Source organism: Cricetulus griseus, chromosome 6 (genome assembly GCF_003668045.3).
Source record: "Cricetulus griseus strain 17A/GY chromosome 6, alternate assembly CriGri-PICRH-1.0, whole genome shotgun sequence".
Classification (NCBI taxonomy): Eukaryota; Metazoa; Chordata; class Mammalia; order Rodentia; family Cricetidae; genus Cricetulus; species Cricetulus griseus.
In genome coordinates, this window is record NC_048599.1 from 34,423,843 (window position 1) to 34,441,254 (window position 17,412).

At 41.3% G+C, this 17,412-nt stretch overlaps 1 protein-coding gene across 2 annotated transcripts in view; it reads right to left on the reverse strand.

Annotated features, from left to right (window-relative positions):
• Positions 1-12,012, reverse strand: part of Sec23b (SEC23 homolog B, COPII coat complex component) — a 41,811-nt gene extending 29,799 nt beyond the window's left edge. Inside the window, exons 1-8 of one of the 2 annotated variants that reach the window (XM_027421614.2) lie at positions 11,569-12,012; positions 8,189-8,412; positions 6,405-6,462; positions 4,809-4,895; positions 2,032-2,268; positions 1,844-1,929; positions 897-1,041; positions 342-500 (exon numbers count right to left, since the gene is read on the reverse strand). In XM_027421614.2, coding sequence (XP_027277415.1) covers positions 342-500; positions 897-1,041; positions 1,844-1,929; positions 2,032-2,268; positions 4,809-4,895; positions 6,405-6,462; positions 8,189-8,409 — 993 coding nt within the window. In that variant the 5' untranslated portion in view covers positions 8,410-8,412; positions 11,569-12,012. Of the gene's footprint in view, positions 1-341; positions 501-896; positions 1,042-1,843; positions 1,930-2,031; positions 2,269-4,808; positions 4,896-6,404; positions 6,463-8,188; positions 8,424-11,568 lie in introns of both variants that reach the window. The other variant, XM_027421612.2, reaches the window with a different exon arrangement.
• Positions 12,013-17,412: the final 5,400 nt, after the last annotated feature.

Here is a 17,412-nt window from a genome sequence, read left to right on the forward strand (position 1 = left end):
ATAGGGTTTCTCTGTGGCTTTGGAGGCTGTCCTGGAACTAGCTCTTGTAGACCAGGCTGGTCTAGAACTCACAGAGATCTGCCTGCCTCTGCCTCCCGAGTGCTGGGACTAAAGGCGTGTGCCACCACCACCTGGCCGATTCAGAACTCTTTCAACACTCTAGAACCATTCTCCTCTAATCAGAGCCATAGATGGGGACAGTAAGTTAATAGGAGCCAAGATCTGGAAGTATGTCACTATACAAGCACCTTCTGACTTCAGCAAAGTAGCCATCATTCATCCAGAGTGGTCCACGCGTGGCTGTGTTACTGCAGTGACAGCTGGAATCCACAGGTACCTACCTTGGTTGCCTTTTTCATGAACCGTGCATTATCTTTTTCAATATCGTGCCAGGAACGAATAGGAGTCTTCAATTCATCTCCAACCACCATGCCAGGTCCTTGGGTGGGAGGGCCTCCAGTGAACAGCATGATCCTGGCTCCAGTATTTGGAAAAGTACCCTATAAACAGAGTAAAAATTATGGCAGAAAAATATATAGTTCCACGACTGAGTGTGGTTCCCACTTATGTATAAAATACTCCAAAGACAAACTCTTCACATTCCCGCCTCCTCACCTGCTCTTGGCACTAGCGGTGCTGCAGAGTAACACACACAGACAAAAGCAGCGACTACTTTCTCCCAACACATGGTTTTGCACTTTTATTATTTTAGTGAAAGCACTCTCCCCACTATTCCCATTCCCTTAGTTTTTCATCAAAACTTTTTGGTATTTTCAATGTGAATAACACTTTCTGATACAGAGAAAATGGGCTGACTTAAAGCACAAGAAATTTTCAAACAAAGCTAACAAGAACAGCTTGTATGATCAAGAGGTTCCTATAGAAATCTGAATTACCTCCAACAAGCCAACAGCAATGGACAAAGCAACACCAGTGGATCGCAAAGGTCTCTTCCCTTGAGTTACTGGCCATGGGTCCCTCTGTAGCTCCCCAAGAAGATCTGTGAGGTTCATGTCAATCTTGTGAACAGGCTGCAGAAATCTGTATGATTTCAAAAGGGCACATCAGTTGTGATTTAATAAAGTACCTTGACCTTCAACCGTACATAGGTCCACTCAGTTAACTGCTTTTCAAAACAATTATCCAACAGGAAAAGTTCAAACTTTTTCCTTCAAAATTATCTCTATAAACACAAAAGCAATTCCAAACAATTTTAAAGTGAAATATATTATAAAATCTAATAATCACAAATTTTTGCACGTATCATAAAAAAAATAAAATTGAAAAGGAAAAAGTTAGGTTAAAATTTAAGCAGCAAAGAAATCCTAATAATAAACCTAGTGTGGATCCAGTTTGTTTTAGGTCTGTTTATGTGGACAGTCTTCACCATGCTGAAGCTTCTGTTTGCATGCCTTAGAAGTTGTGTAGAGAGAAGCACTCTGGTTTCCACCAGAGTGGAGGAAAACCAGCATATGAGCACATCAGATGGCATGTTGTACTGAATTTGCTGGCTGCTGTCCTGGCCTGAGGCAACCACAGGCTTTCTTTCAGCCAAATGAATGATGTGAGTGCCTGCTCAAAAGTTTATTTAAAGTACCCAAAAGGAGTGGCTTTTGTTTTGTCAGCTTTACTTAAGGAGCAAGGACAACAGCTATGTGTCAAAGAGGAGGGAACCAATAGGACAGTGTCGAAACATTTTTGTAAGACACGGAATATCAATGGGGCCAATGCTTTAATTCTTTTCTTAGAACTTTGGAATAGTAAATCCTATCATCATTCCTGATCTCCTGGGCTGCCAGGCATGCCCACACAGAACATGTAACACTGTATACTGGTGTCTCACCTGCTGGAAACAAAAGGCTGCTCCTGAGGTTGAGCAGGCCTTGCTTGCTGCATGGGCATAGCAGACTTGGTCAGGCCCAACATATCCTGAAAAGGAAAACCAGCAAGATCCAATTTCCATTAACACTAAAAGTAAATAATAAGCATCATAGATCTATCCTTGGTCCTGCTTCTTTACAAGGCACAAACCTGTATTTGCTTTGCAGTTAAATCCTTGGTCCCTCGGAAGACATAACTCTTAGAGATTCCTTCACAGCTTAGCTCGTGAACCTGCACCATCCTCCCAAAAGTGATAAGACCAACTAGAGCATCCGGAGGAAGGAGACTCAAGGACATCTGCAGGGACTCTTTGAGTGCTTGAAGGTCATCTTCCTCCAAACATGTGTCAACCACATAGAGAAAGATCAGAGGAGATCGAGCACCTCGCTTTGGGCAAAGAAAAAACAGCATAATGGTGAGTACATGCACAGATATAACCAGCTAGCACAGAGCAAATCAGATACAAAACAGAAGTCTTTATACCTGTAAATATCCCAAGTGATATAACTGTGTAGCTAAAGATATATACCAGCTTCTAATCTAAATGGCCCAGAGTACAGCAAAACAAACATTAACCTAAAAATGTACTAAATATTTAATACCTACTATGTGCCAGACATTACTGCAGACCCTGGCATACATCACTGGACAGAAACAAAAATTTCTGCCAGCCAAAAGAAACAAACCTGGATGGGGAGGTCAGGGGGCAGCAACAGCTAAGATGGAGGAAGGTGGCAGATCCCTGTGTCACACAGAGATCAGGGCCGGGGATGGGGGCATATGCCTTTAATCTCAACACTTAGCAGGCAGAGGTGGATGGATCTCTGATTTTGAGGCCAGCCTGGTCTATATACTGAGTTCTAGGACAGCTAGAGCTACATAGTGAGACCCTGTCTCAAAAAGTAAATAAATAATAATAAAAATAGAAGGGGGGGCAACTTCAGTAAGAAGGTAAAATTTGAGGGGACAAGATGGCTCAGCAGAAAAAGAGCAAACCAAGCCTGATGACCTGCATTCAATCCCCAGAACCCACAAGGTAGAAGTACTGGCCTCCACAAATTATTCTCTGACCTCCACACATGTGCCCATACACATCACATGTAAATAAACAGATCATGGTTGTGGGGAGGAAGAGGGGAAGACAGATCAAACACTCTCTGGCAAGTGTGACACTTGAGGAGTGAAGGCGGCCCATGGGCTGAACAAGGACACTAGGAGGAGATAAGACACGGGGCCTTGAAGACTATCTTTTGCTTTGAGTGGGGGGCCAATTTAGTCCATCAGTAGAGGCTTCTGAGCAGAGAAATAACATGATACATGTTTCTACAGAGTTACACAGTTGCTGGATTAAGACTAAAAACAAAGCAGGGTTGGAAGGAGAGAGGAAGACAGGAGGTGGGGAGAACATGAGGGAATGGGATGGTCAAGTTGGGGAAGGACAGAGAGGGAGAGCAAGGAAAGAAATGTCTTGACAGAGGGAGCCATTATGGGATTATCAAGAAACCTGGCACTAGGGAAATGCCCAGGAATAAACAAGGATGACCGAAGATAAAACTCTAAGCAATAGTGGAGAGGGTGCCTGAACTGGTCTTCCCCTGTAATCAAATTGAGGACTACTATATTGTCATCACAGAACCTTCATCCAGTAACTCATGGAAGCAGATGCAGAAAATCACAACTAACCACTGGGCCAAGCTCCCAGAGTCCACTCAAAGAATCAAAGAAAAGGAGGATCGATAATATGAGCAAAGGGGTCAAGACCACAATGGGAAAACCCACAGAAAAAGCTGATCCAAGCTAGTGGGAGCTCACTGACTCCAGAGAGACAGTCGATGGCTTGAGCAGTTTGTGGGGCCAGGATCTATCCCTAGTGCATGAACTGGCTTGTTGTAGCCCATTTCCTACAGAGACATACTTTGTTCAGCCTAGACACAGGGTGTGTAGGGCCTTGGTCCTGCCTCAACGTGGTGATAGGACAGACTTCACTGACTCCCCATCTGAGGACTGGATGGGGGTTTTGGTAGGGGAAGGTAGGGGAAACAGGAGGATGGGAGAGGGGAACTAGGACTGGTATGCAATTAAATAAATAAATCTGTGGACCAAAAAACAAACAACAACAACAAAAAAAAAACCAAAACAAAACAAAACAAAAAAAAAGAATAAGAACAAACAGGCAAAGGTAAACGTGGAAGAACAGCTAAGCGGCTGTCAATATATCTAGCGACAGAAGGTAGATGACCCAGGATGTCTAGAGACAGGGAAGATACAGTGGGTGGAATCTGGGTAGGTTCCGAACAGTAAGTCAATGGATGGTCTACCAAATGAGATGGGGGATGTGGAAGAAAGAAGTCAATGATGAGAATAGGAAGGGGTGGGTCTAACTTTTCTAGCCCAGGCTAGCCTCCATCCCTGTTCATTTCCTCAGCTGCATTTGGTTGACTTCACCTAAGTCATGCTCAAGACAGGAAGATCACGGGCAGGGTGTGTGAGGGGGCCTAAGTCTCAGAATGCTTAGGGAGTCCCAGAGGAAGCAGCTAAGAGCAGGGAAAGAGGGAAGAGGGAAAGAGGCTACAGGATTTACATTTAGGGCAAGATGATCATTGCAAGCCCATCTCTCCTAGCATATAAGTACCAGTGATAGGAAGGCAGGAGGCACTATACAATTTTTAAGCTGAGCACCTAGACGCTAAAGTGTCTTAGGTGAGATGGAGAAGGCTGTGGAGACAGACTTAAAATTTAGTCAGTTCTACCTTTTTTAAAGCCTGGGTCAAGACCTGAAAATAATGCTAGTAACACAAATGTTCTATATTATACTGTCTACAGTCCTGCTCCCATGGACACCAGCCAGATGAGAGATCTGTATCACTCCAAGTATTTCAAAAGAAACTCAATGTTAAAGGTGCTCATTAAACACATGACAAAATTACCTGGATCATGTACTCAATTGTTGAAAACTGAGGCATCAATTCAGCAGGCTGATTCACCTCAGATATGCCTGTATATGCTGGAGGGAACTGATGAGAAGAAAACAAAACATTTAATTAGGGCTAAGAGTGATTTGTGTTCCACTTTTTTCTTTGTACTGGAGACTAAGCCTAGGCATAGGCAAGTGCACCACTTCTGAACTCCAGGTCCAGCCCCAGCCATGCATGGTACACTCATTTTGCATCTATAAAACTGGTTCATGACCATGTTAACTCTGAAAGAACAAAATATAAAACATGTTGCTAAAACACAACTAGCACTCAAAGTTTCTAATTCTCTTACATGTCTATGATGATACAACCTTAAAAAAGAATTACTGATAAAAACAGACACCACACTTGATCTTAGCCAAATGGCTAGCCTAAAATAAAACCCATGCCAGTTGAGTAAGCCTACCCCTGACACTGCCTGGAGCACCAAGACCCACAGGCTGGATAACTCAAGAGACCTAAGATAGAACCAAACATGACTGGGGGGGGGTGTCAATGTAATAGCTAAAGATATTCTGCTATGCATACAGTTTGGGGCCCAATCATCATTAGAGAAGCTTCATCCAGCAACTGATGGAAACAGATGCAGAGACCCACAGCCAAACATTAGGCCAAGCTCAGGGGACCCTGAAGAGGGGGGAAAGGACTGTAAGAGATGGAGGGGTCCAGGACACTGTTGTGGAAAGGTACTTTAATTATGAAAAGATATGTTACATTTGTTAATCTTTCAGAATATTACTTTAACTAGGCAAAAATGTGTTACATTTGTTTATATTGCATTTGTTTAATTATGTAAAAATGTGTTGCTGCTTTACCTTGCCTGCCTAAGGCACCTGAGTGGTCTAATAAAAAGCTGACCAGCCTCCTAGCACTTGGGAGGTGGAAGCAGGTGGATCTCAGTGAATTCAAGGCCAGCCTGGTCTACAAAGTGAGTTCCAGGACGGCCAGGACTGTTACACAAAGAAACCCCATTCCAAAAAAAAAATAAAAAATAAAAACCAAAAAGCAAACAAACAAAAAACAGTTGAACAGACAATAGCTGGCAGATCTATAGGTTCTGACACTTGTTTGTTTTTAGACAGGTTTTCTCTATAGCTCTAGCTGTCTTGGAACTCACTCTATAGACAAGGCTGACCTCGAACTTAGATATCTGCCTGTGAGTGCTGGGATTAAAAGCATGCACCACCCTGCACAACACTAATTTTAAAGCAGAAGAAGCTGAACATTAATACGGGAACCCTAAAGGTACAAGATGAAATATCAATAACATGCACCATCTAATTAGAGAACTAAAGTGGTTCAGTAACATATAAACAGCAGATTTATTTTTTTTTAGGTAACATATTCACTTTCCATAGAAAACTTAAAAAGATAAGAGAATTCTATGTTCCCTACTATCCAACACCAATGTGCCTAACAAAAGCCATTACCTGAGACCACCAAAGACTGCTAATCACTAGTGTAGATAGAAATTTAAGTTCATGTAATCTTTTCCAAACTAGTAAACAAAAATGAAATAACATATATATGCTGCTTTAAATTACATACCTGATTTCTTTGAAAACAGAAATTGCAAGCCCAAAGTTTTGCTCGATAATCAACTTGACTGCAAGAGAGGTAAATAAATATCACAGATATTATATTTATTTCCAAGCTAGAAAGCAATCAAATGTAGATTTAAAGTTCTACAAATTAAACAGGCATGTGTTTCTATGAATGTGCTCATACAGAAGGGTTCATGAAATTGCACTGCAGGAAAACTGGCTATCATGTACACCAAAAATTTCCCTCAAATATTTGAACTTAGTAAATCATGTTTTAAGATTTCTTCACTCGTATATACTATAAGCTATTTCCTTTTGCCTTCATTTTAACCTGGTCGTCAAGATATACGTTGTTCAACAATGTAAAATTTTTTTTTAAAAAGATGTTTAGTTTTATTATATGTGTATGCATGTTTGCCTGTAGTATGTACAGCACACACATGCCTAGCAGAGGCAAGAAGAGGGCAAAAGATCCCGTGGTACTGGAGTTATGGAAGACTGAGCTAACATGTAGGTGCTGGGAACATGACCATGGGTCTCTGAAGGAGTAGCAAGTATGCTTGGCCACTAAGCCGCCTATCTACAGCCCCTATATAAAACCTCTTAATTTCAATAATAAAAGCACATTTCATGCTTAGGCCATGGAAAGCATGTTTCCAGGTTGGTAAAGCTGCTAGAAATGGTTCATGATAAAGCTTCTATTGCTTCCTCTCCCTTTCTGCACGTAGGATATTACTAGTCAATGGTTATCATTTTACAAGCAGGGTAGAGACTTTCCTACCTTGGGCTTGATAAAGAAAAGCAAGGAGAAATAAAGGAAAAAGTGGTCCTGCATACAAAAAATTTAACACTCTCAACTTGCTTCAAAATTCCTTCAGCCATGCATGGTGGTACTCTTCTGCTAATGCTGGAGGGCCACACAAGCCCTAGAGTATGAGACCAAATTATGCAACATGGACACCCTACCTCAAAAAATAATGGAAAAAAAAAATTATTTCCAATAGTGTCGAAATGAATGAATAGAATAGAATCTCAGGTTAAAAAAATTCACTTAATAAAATTATTGGGAGTAAAATTTCTTCTGCCAGGGCTGGAAAGATGGCTCAGTGGTTAACAACACTTGCCGCTCTTTCAGAGGAACAAAGTTTGGTTCCTAGCATCCACGCCAGCTCCAAGAAACTCAACTCCCTCTTCTGCCCTCCACAGGTACCCACATACAAATGGCATGCATAGATGTGTGTCTACTTGTGTAAGCATACACACACACACACACACACACACACACACACACACACACACACACAATGTTCTTCTGTTTACTACTTCTTCCAGACATACATCATCATCATATAGGGTATGTACAAAAGGAATGAAGTTTTAGGATATTTTTAATGCTTTAAAAGCCATCGATTGGCCAGGTAGTAGTTGTGCACATCTTTAATCCCAGCACTTGGGAGGCAGAGGCAGGAGGATCTCTGTGGGGTGGAAGCCAGCCAGGGGGTCTACATAGTGAATTCTGGGACGGCCAGGGCTAGAGAGAGACCTGCTTTAAAAAAGAGAGAGAGAGAGAGAGAGAGAGAGAGAGAGAGAGAGAGAGAGATTCCAATTTTATCTGAAGTGTCACACCAGAGAGGTTTCCATGAGCACTTGTCCTCTAAGAATCTTATCACCTACTTACTCTCATCTTAAACTGGAAACTCTCCTATAGAAATTAAGTGACTTTTATGAGTATTGCATAAAGAGACAATTTACTATATCACTTTTACCAGTTTTTTAAGGAATTCATACCAAAGTGGATTGAGAATAGCTTTGCAGGTCGGCCTGCTGCAAAGCACAGGTTCATATTGTACTGGAGGTAGGTCTGGCCGTTCCTTTAAAGGAGTGAGGAGACAAGCCAAGGGAACAACCATCCTTGTGGCTTCAAGGCGGCTAGAAGGCCACACATTCCAACTGAAACGCACACCATCTCGTTCTTCATTCTGCTGAATGAACTCCAGATATGTTGCCATGGCCTAAAAGGAAACTAAAAACAAAGCTTTAATTATATGCAAAATTCTCAGCTGACCTTCAAAAAAAGGATGGCCTCAAGCCTTGTGCAGTAGTTCACAACAGAAAATCAGCACTCAGAAACAGAGATGATCTTACAAGATAGTGTTTCTCAAACACCTGGTGTGGAAAAATCTGTCACTGAAGGATAATAGTAACTACCTTCTCTGAGACCCCCAAAGTTGATTACCCTTCTTTCTGTTTTAGCTTTCTACTGCTATAATAAAGACCATGCCAGGCTAGGTGGTGGTGGAAAACATCTTTAATCCCAACCCTTGGTAGGTACAGGCAGGTGGATCTTTGTGAGTTCAAGGCCAGCCTGGTCTACAAAGGGAGTTCCAGAACAACCAGGACTGTTACACAGAGAAATCCTATCTCAAAAAACAAAAAACAAAAAACAAAATGAAATCAAACAAAACAAGCAAACAAAAGCCAAGACCATGACCAAAAGCCATATGGGGAGGAAAGGATTTATATTTCAGCTTACTCTTGTAGTCCATCATCTTTCAAAAAGCCAGAGCTGGAACTCATGGCAGGAACTAATATAGATGCCATGGAAGAACATTGCTTACTGGCTCGTTCCTCAAGGCTTACTCAGCCTGCTTTCTTATACAAACTCAGGACTGCATGCCTAGGGGTAGCACTGCCTTTGGTAGACTGGACCTTCATATATCAATCATCAATAAAGAAAATGTCCTAAAGGTCTACCTGATAGGAACATTTTCTCAATTGAGGTTCCCCCTTCTCAACTGACAATGGCTTGTGTCAAGTTGGCAAAAATACTAATCAGGGCACTTTCTCAAACCATCTCTGTAGAACTTGAAAAAAATTGATCAAAGCAGTTAAAGGCTGAACTGCTTGACCATTTGATATCTGTGTATAGCTGGATATTACTGCTATTTAGTTTTTTGTTTATGATACTAAAGGTTAAATCCAGGGCCTTGTGCATGCTAGGCAAGCACTCTACCACTTAGCTAAATTCCTCACACAAGCCAATTTCAACCATATGTCCAAAGATAAGTCTCAAACTGTTTCATCAGTCAGCAATTTTCCCAATTCCCTTCCTTTAACAAAGTAAACACTGTAGGAAATGTTGCATTGCAAGTGACCTTAGCTTTTGCACGCCCCCCCCCCACACACACACACAATTTGCTCATTGTGGGGAATAGAACTGTATGCTGACTTGAGAAGCCAGTTACTAACAGGAAGCATCATGGCACGGGAGCATTTCTAATGTGCATGCCAAAAACTACAAAGGGGAGTTGGCTTTTGTACCAAGTCTCGCCTTGTTCTCCTTCCTTACCTTGTTTGCTTATGCTCATCCTCAAAGACCCTGGTAAATCAGCCCTTCAGATAATCCCAATGTTGTTGAGTAAATGCATCCTATTTGTGATCTAAAATACATCGACTCATTCAGGAGAGCAAGTAAGGACTGGCAAGATGGTGCAGTGGGTAAAGTGCTTGCCCCCAAGTCTGACAACCTGAGTTTGGTCCTCAGATCCCTCAAAAAGTTGTAAGGAGAGACCCAATATCACCAAAAGCATTGCCTTCTGCCCCCAACATGAGTGACTTGACAAGTGTACACAAACATCATGCATATGCTCACACAAATAACAAAATAAAAAAAGGATAGACAAAAATTCAGTCTATGAGATGAGAATGTGGGGCAAATTCTTGCAATCTCCAAATTTGGGAGGCTGAGGCAGAAGAACCAAAGGAGTTCAAAGCCACCTGGGTTACATTAGGAGATCCTATCATATGCATATATATGATACCAAATATATACTATGATAGTATATACATACTATATGATACTACATATCATATATATGATATTAAAGTGGATTTTAGTGCCAAAGTGCTTGATAACAACTATCTCCTTTGAGGAATACCATACTGCAAACAACTTCGATGAAGGCAATTTTACACGGCCAGAAAAGCAAATAAATTATTCGACCATACAGAATCCACACAACAAAAATCCTTAATGTCTGTTCCAACTGAAACTCTGAAACATCTACTTGTTACTTCTGGCAAACACAAGAAGCTGAACACATTGACTATGTACCTTCCTGGGGGAGTGAATAAATAAATCACATGTATATACATTCTAATATCACCATATTAGGTAATTACTTCAACAAATCCCACAAGTAACGATAACCACTTTTTAAAGTTCTTTATTTAAAGGTACAGGTCCCCAAGTACCTACATATTAAAATCTACTCCCTATTTCCCGTTGCCTCTTTTCCTGAATCTTCTAGACCACGGTTTCTTTCTTTTTTATAATTTATTTTTTATTTTATGTGCATTGGTGTTTTGTCTGCATGTCCTGCATGTCTGTGTGAGGGTGTCAGATCTTGGAGTTACAGACAGTTGTTAGCTGCCATGGTGGGTGCTGGGAATTGAACCCTGGTCCTCTGGAAGACCAGCCAGGGCTCTTAACCTCTGAGCCATCACCTCTCCAGCCCCAGATCACGGTTCCTTAATCCTGGACACGTAACCCACAGAGGATTTCAGTGAGTTAATGAATCCTCTTTAGTTCTATGTACTGTTATTAAATTCTATGTGTTGAGAAAATGTACATTTTTTTCCACGGGACATGAGTCCACTGCTCACATCAAATTCTCAACGAGTAAGGATATCTGAAGAATTAAATAAATGAGTGAGTGAGTGAGTGAGCGAGCGAGCGAATAAGAGGCCTAAAAAGGCATTCAATAAAATATCCGAGCCACTCTCATCTCTCCAGGACATAACTTTGCAGGACGTGGTAACCATATGTGGCCACGGCGAAACAAGACCTAAGCCTGTACTGAAGATCTAAGTTCTGGCTTCACTTATCACAAAGCAAAACTCAAGTTTTTCATGGGGATTCGGTCCTTCCGCATGTTCACGCCGCTGCCGCCACCCCAATTCGGAGGGCTACGGAGTCAGAAACCGGCATGGCGCGGAGGAGTCATCTTCAGCCGGCTTCTGGAACATCAATTCCCCCGATTCCTCAGCCTGACCAGAAAAAGCTCCTCCCAGAAGCAGCACACCTTACCCAGCGTCTCTGGCTTCGGCCCTCCTGCTAAGCACCCATTCACCAGAGCAGGGTCGCTCACCTGCCCGCAGCCACTCACCTAGACCGAGCCTTCCGCGCCCCAGAGACTCCAGAGCTCGGCTCCGGCTTCCACCGCCAAGTCCACCTCAGCTCACAGTCGATTGGCCAGCGCTCTATGACGGCACTTCACGGCGCCATGTGCTAGCCAATCAAAGAGCGCTTCTATGACTGACGCACCAAAACGAAACCGTCAGCGAGCTGCGCCTCCATCTTTGAATGGGGCAAGGCGGCAGTTTCTCACACTTCAAATTTCAAACGTCAGAGTTCCTTAGGGTACATACTTCCTCGAATACATCCCTAAAAGTTTCCCCTGCTCCTGCACAGAACCTCGGCGACGGCGGGTCGGTCATCCAAACGCATCCATCACTCCTCAGACGTCCGCCCTCACACAACACGACGTCTATTAGCCTCAAAGGGAAGTCCCTCTCGTCACCTTAGTTACCGGGAAGCGAGAACAGTGACGTGTAGCCCCCTGAGGAACCCGAAGTTGTCCGGAAGAGGCTCTCAGCCTGCAGGAAGAGGCTTGGAGGTGTCAGAGAGTCTCGCCCACTAGTTGAAGTTCTTTCTGAGCTTGGCAGGTGTAGTTACACTCTCCACTTTACAAAACTTTCCCTTCTCACTTGCTGCGTTATGAAGGGGCTGTGTCATCTTCCTGTCATTCTTCAACAAGGAAATGAGTAATTGGGTACAGTCCTATTCAAGCATTTTAAGAGACTAACAGAGTCCGTTTTTTATGGGTTATACGAATTTCTGTGACCGCCACAGTCAGTTTACACTTTCTTACAAGTGACCAAGAAAGAAAGAAAGGGGGGGGAAGGAAGGAGAAAGAAAGAAAGAGGAAGGAGAAAGAAAGAAAGAAAGAAAGAAAGAAAGAAGGAAGGAAGGAAGGAAGGAAAGAAAAAGAGAGAAAGAAAGAAAGAAAATTCATCTTATCCAGAGACTCGGCCTTGGAAGTATAAATAACCAAGAAACAAAATTCTCAAATCTTTTTTAAAGATTTGTAAATATGCCTACCTGTGTTTCAGTGTATGCATGTATGTACATGAGTGTGCAGTAGGCCAGGAGAGAACGTGGGATCCCATGAAGCTAGAGTTACGGTCAATTGCATACCCCCCAACATGGGTGCTGGGAACTGAACTCCAACAGTATAAACTCAACCAGTGAACCAACTCTCCAGCCCCAAAACTCTATAATCTTACACTGATGCTAAGACGTTTGCATGAAAGAGTATCCATTCAATAGCCCAATTAATTATTAATTCAAACCGTTCTCTTTTTTTCTCCATTTTTTATTTAAATTAGAAACAAGATTGTTTTACATGTCAATCACAGTTCCCTCTCCCTCTCCTCCTCCCCTCTATGAAGTTCTGGCTGGCCTGGAACTCATAGAGACCTCTTTCCACTGCCCTCCTATGCCTCCTGAATGCTGGGATTAAAAACACAGGCCATCACACCCAGCTAAGCAAACTTTCTGAAGTACAACAACTCATAAGACTTAGTTTAAATAGATGTTACTATGAAATATACTATTTACATAAAAATCTTGTCAGAATAACAATTCGATTCTAAACAAATTTATATTTTTCATCGTCTTAAACATTAGTTAATGTTAACAGTAGCTTATTTATAACCTTAAATATGTTAGGGAAAAGCAAAGTAATCTCTTCCTAAAGAAACATATCCAAGTAAAACAAAATGTACATATGCATTATATGTAACACTGAGAAAAAGAACTAGCTTGTTTTGCAAATAACTTTTACATAACAAATTTAATGTAATCTTGTTAAAGATTTTCCGTAAGTTTTTCAAACCGTATTATTTCTGCCCAGCAATTTCTGTAGGGAAGGTATTTTTCAAGTTGCATGTTCAAAGTACTAGAGATTGAAAATTCTTATTTGGGGGAATTTTAGAAATATTTGACTTAACATAAGAGTATACTTGTTTCTGTAATAAAGGTCTTTTAATTGAGAAATAATAATTTAACTCATTATGACTTGACAAGGAGAGCAAGATCTCCTTCCTCTCAGAGCAATGGGTGCAAGTCTTTTTTTTCATTCTAGCAAGACACGTTGACATATAAAGAACATACAGCTTTAGTTCTACATTTTCAGCCCCAGGTCAAAAAGGAACGTGGAAAGAAAAGAGTTTGGTGTGAGGCTGGAGAGATGGCTCAGAGATTAAGAGCATTGGCTGCTCTTCCAGGGATCCTGAGTTCAATTCCCAGCAACCACGTGGTGGCTCACAACCATCTGTAATGAGATCTGGTGCCCTCTTCTGGTGTGCAGGCAGAACACTGTGTACATAATAAATAAATCGGAAAAAAAAAAAAAAAAGAGTATGCTGCAGTAGAGAAGATGCTGTTCTTCCCAATTGGTATGGCAGTCCTATAAAATGACAAAGACAGAGAACACTACTAAATTAGATTTGCTGTCACGTCTCACCTAGGGGAGTATCCCTCTATAAGTAAAATATTCAAAGTAATTTACTAACTCACCCATTAACGAGGAAACCAATAGGGATATTCAAAATGGTTCTAAGAAAATATTATTTATAAAACCTATATTCTCTACCACACAATATCTTTTTTATTATGTGTTTAGGAATTATATGCATTGTTATGGATATCAGTTTTTTGTGTGTACCTATCAACTTTCTAAAGGTAATCTCTGTCTCTACACAGTTGTATAGTAATACAGTCAAGGCAAAGGTATACATCCTTGGATGACACCAGCACAACTCACAAAATGCCCGGTAGTCCATGAAATGTAATTTCTTTCATCTATTTCAAAATCTTTTACAAGATTCCCAATGTATTGTAATGCTTAATCTTTATTCTCAACTTAACTGGATGTTAGAACCAGCTAGGAAACACAATTCTATATGTATCTGTGGGGGCATTTCCAGGCAGAATAAACTGAAGAAGCAAGACCCAACCTAAAGTGGTTGGTTCCACCTTATGTAGTGGGAGCCCAGACTGCATGAAGTGGGAAAAACAGTTGACCAAATGAGTATTGGTTTTTGTTTCTCTGTGGTTGACACCATAGACTTAGCCATCCTGCCTCTGTGCCTTCCCCCAGAATACTGGACTTTGTTCCTCTGAACTGGAAGCCTTTATGCCTTCCCACTATGATGGACTGCATTCCTCTGAACTGTGAACTAGAATACATCCTTCCTTCCCTAAGTTGCTTCTTGTCAGATATTTCATCACAGCAACAATAAAAGTCTATAATGAACAATAGTGTTGAGATGTAGGGTTGTTTTGTGAGAAACATGATTGTAATTGATTTTTTTTTTTTTTTTACTCTTTGCTTTTTAGGTCCTGCCATACTGCTCCCAAGTAAATACATGAGACTTATTCTTACTTATGAATGCCTAGCCTCAGCTTGTCTTGTTTCTAGTGATCTTTTCTTAAATTATACCATCTACCTTTTGCCTCTGGGATTTTGTCTTTCTCTATTCTATATACCTTTCCTCTTTACTTAAAAAAAATTATTTATTTATTTATTTATTTATTTATTATGTATACAGCGTTCTCTCTGCATGTATCCCTGCAGGCCAGAAGAGGCACCAGATCTCATTACAGATGGTTGCTAGCCATCAAGTGGTTGCTGGGAATTGAACCCAAGACCTCTGGAAGACCAGCTAGTGTTCTTAAACACTGAGAAATCTCTCCAGCCCCAACCTTCCCCCTTCTATATACAATTCCATGGCTAGTTGTGTGGCTGGGTGGTGTCTTCTCCTCCTTTTCTTACTCCTCCCCCTTTTCTCTCCTTCTATTTATTCTCTTCACCTAGCAGCCCCACCAATTTCTCTTTCCTGCCTAGCTATTGACCATTCAGCTTTTTATTAGACCAATCAAGTGTTTTAGACAAGTAAAGTAACATAACTCCATAGTTAATCAAATGCAACATAAAAGAATGCAACACACAAAAATTAAGAATGCAACACATCTTTGTATCATTAAAAATATTCCACAGCATAAACAAATCTAATACACCCTAAACAAATATTCCAAAACACTTCCCCCTTTTGTCTAAATAAAAATGTAAGGTTTCAACTTTAACATAGTAAAACTATATGCAACAAAAACAGTTATCAAGTAAGAAGTACATTTACAATATTCAGTCATTTATATTTAGAAATTCAGAGAAAATACTCTATTATTTATCTTAGTGGTTGCAAACTTTTATACCTAATTTACTTTCTATCATAACTAAGGAAAACTATAATTATTTAGTCTTTAACTCCATCAAAGACCCCCATAAGGATGTAATATTACCTAACAACAGAGACATCTGGCTGTCTGCACAGTCACCCAAATTTCCTCTGCAACATTGGAGCATTCTTTTTCAGCCTACAGGCCTAGAATTTCTGGCAGACTTTTCAGTGAAGCAAGAACTTTGCCTGCCTTCTATTGGCAAAGTTCATCAGGTGCTTTCCTCTGTGTCCTGTAGAATATCTGGCAGACTCTTCTATGAAGCAGTAATCTTAAGGACTATCCTAGCTTGTCTTGGCAAAGTTCAAGAGTCTTTTACTTGTGTCTCTGTTGTCCATTCAGTCAAAGCAAGAGCAGTTTCTTGCCCTAATGGCTAGCTTTTGCAACAATGAAGGAAAATTCCATGTGGGATTGTGGTGGTGTGAATGGAAATGGCCCCCACAGGCTCATGTGTTTGAATATTTGGCCCATAGCAGATGGCACTGTTAGGAGGTGTGGCCTTGTTGGAGGAAGTGTGCTACTGTGGAGGTAGATTTTGAGGTCTTATATGCTCAAGCTATGTCCAGTGTAGCTCACAGTCTCCTTATACTTCCTATGGATCACGATGTACAACTCTCAGCTACCTCTCCAGCACCATGTCTGCCTGTTTGCCACTATATTTCCTGCCATAATGATTGTGAACTAAACCTCTGAACTGTAACCTAGCCACAATTAAATGTTTTCCTTTATAAGTGTTGTCATGGTCTTCATAGCAATACAATATAAACTCTAAGACAGGGACCATCTAACTTGTTTAGATGGAGAAATCTCAAGAGAGTATAACATTGCATCCAGGCTGAGGCATAGTTATTGTTCATCACATTTATTGTGGCTTATAATGAGTATTCAGCTGGGGGATGTAAAAAGTATACAGTATGGCATGAACAAGAGTGTGAGGGATAGAGAGATGGATCATTGGTTAAGAGCACTGTGCTTCCTGTTTTTCCAGAGGCCCTGAGTTCAGTTCCCAGTATCCAGACTACTTGGTCACAATAGCCAGTAATTCCAATTTCTGGGGATTCCACTCTCAGAGGTCACTTGCACTCCTATGAGTACGCCTCTTGAGTGCTGAGATTGTGTGTGTGTGCGCGCGCGCGCGCGCGCGCGTGCGCGCGCACACACACACACACACACACACACACACTTGTTAAAATAATAAAAATAGGAAAAAAGAGCATGAACATGATAAATTTCAGATGTGGAAAAGTACCTGTAATTAAAAAGAGATTGTCACTAAGCAGTGGCAGCACATTCCTTTTATCCCAGCACTCAGGATGCAGAGGTAGTTGGATCTCTGTGAGTTCAAGGCCAACATGACCTACAAGTTCAGTTCCAGGATAGCCAGAGCTGCAACATAGAGAAACCCTGTCTCAAAAAACAAAACAAAAAAAAATGAGAAAGGGAAGGAAGGAGCGAGGGAAGGAGCAAGGGAGGGAGGGAGGGAGGGAGGGAGGGAGGGAGGAAGGGAGGAAGGGAGGTTGGGAAGGAGGAAGGGGCACTATTAATGCAAACCCCAGTACACTGGAGCAATAAGAAATATGCCCTGTGGTTCAGATCCCACCTATTGAAAGTTCCAGCTTGTAAAACTACAAATTTATTTAAAAGGAGA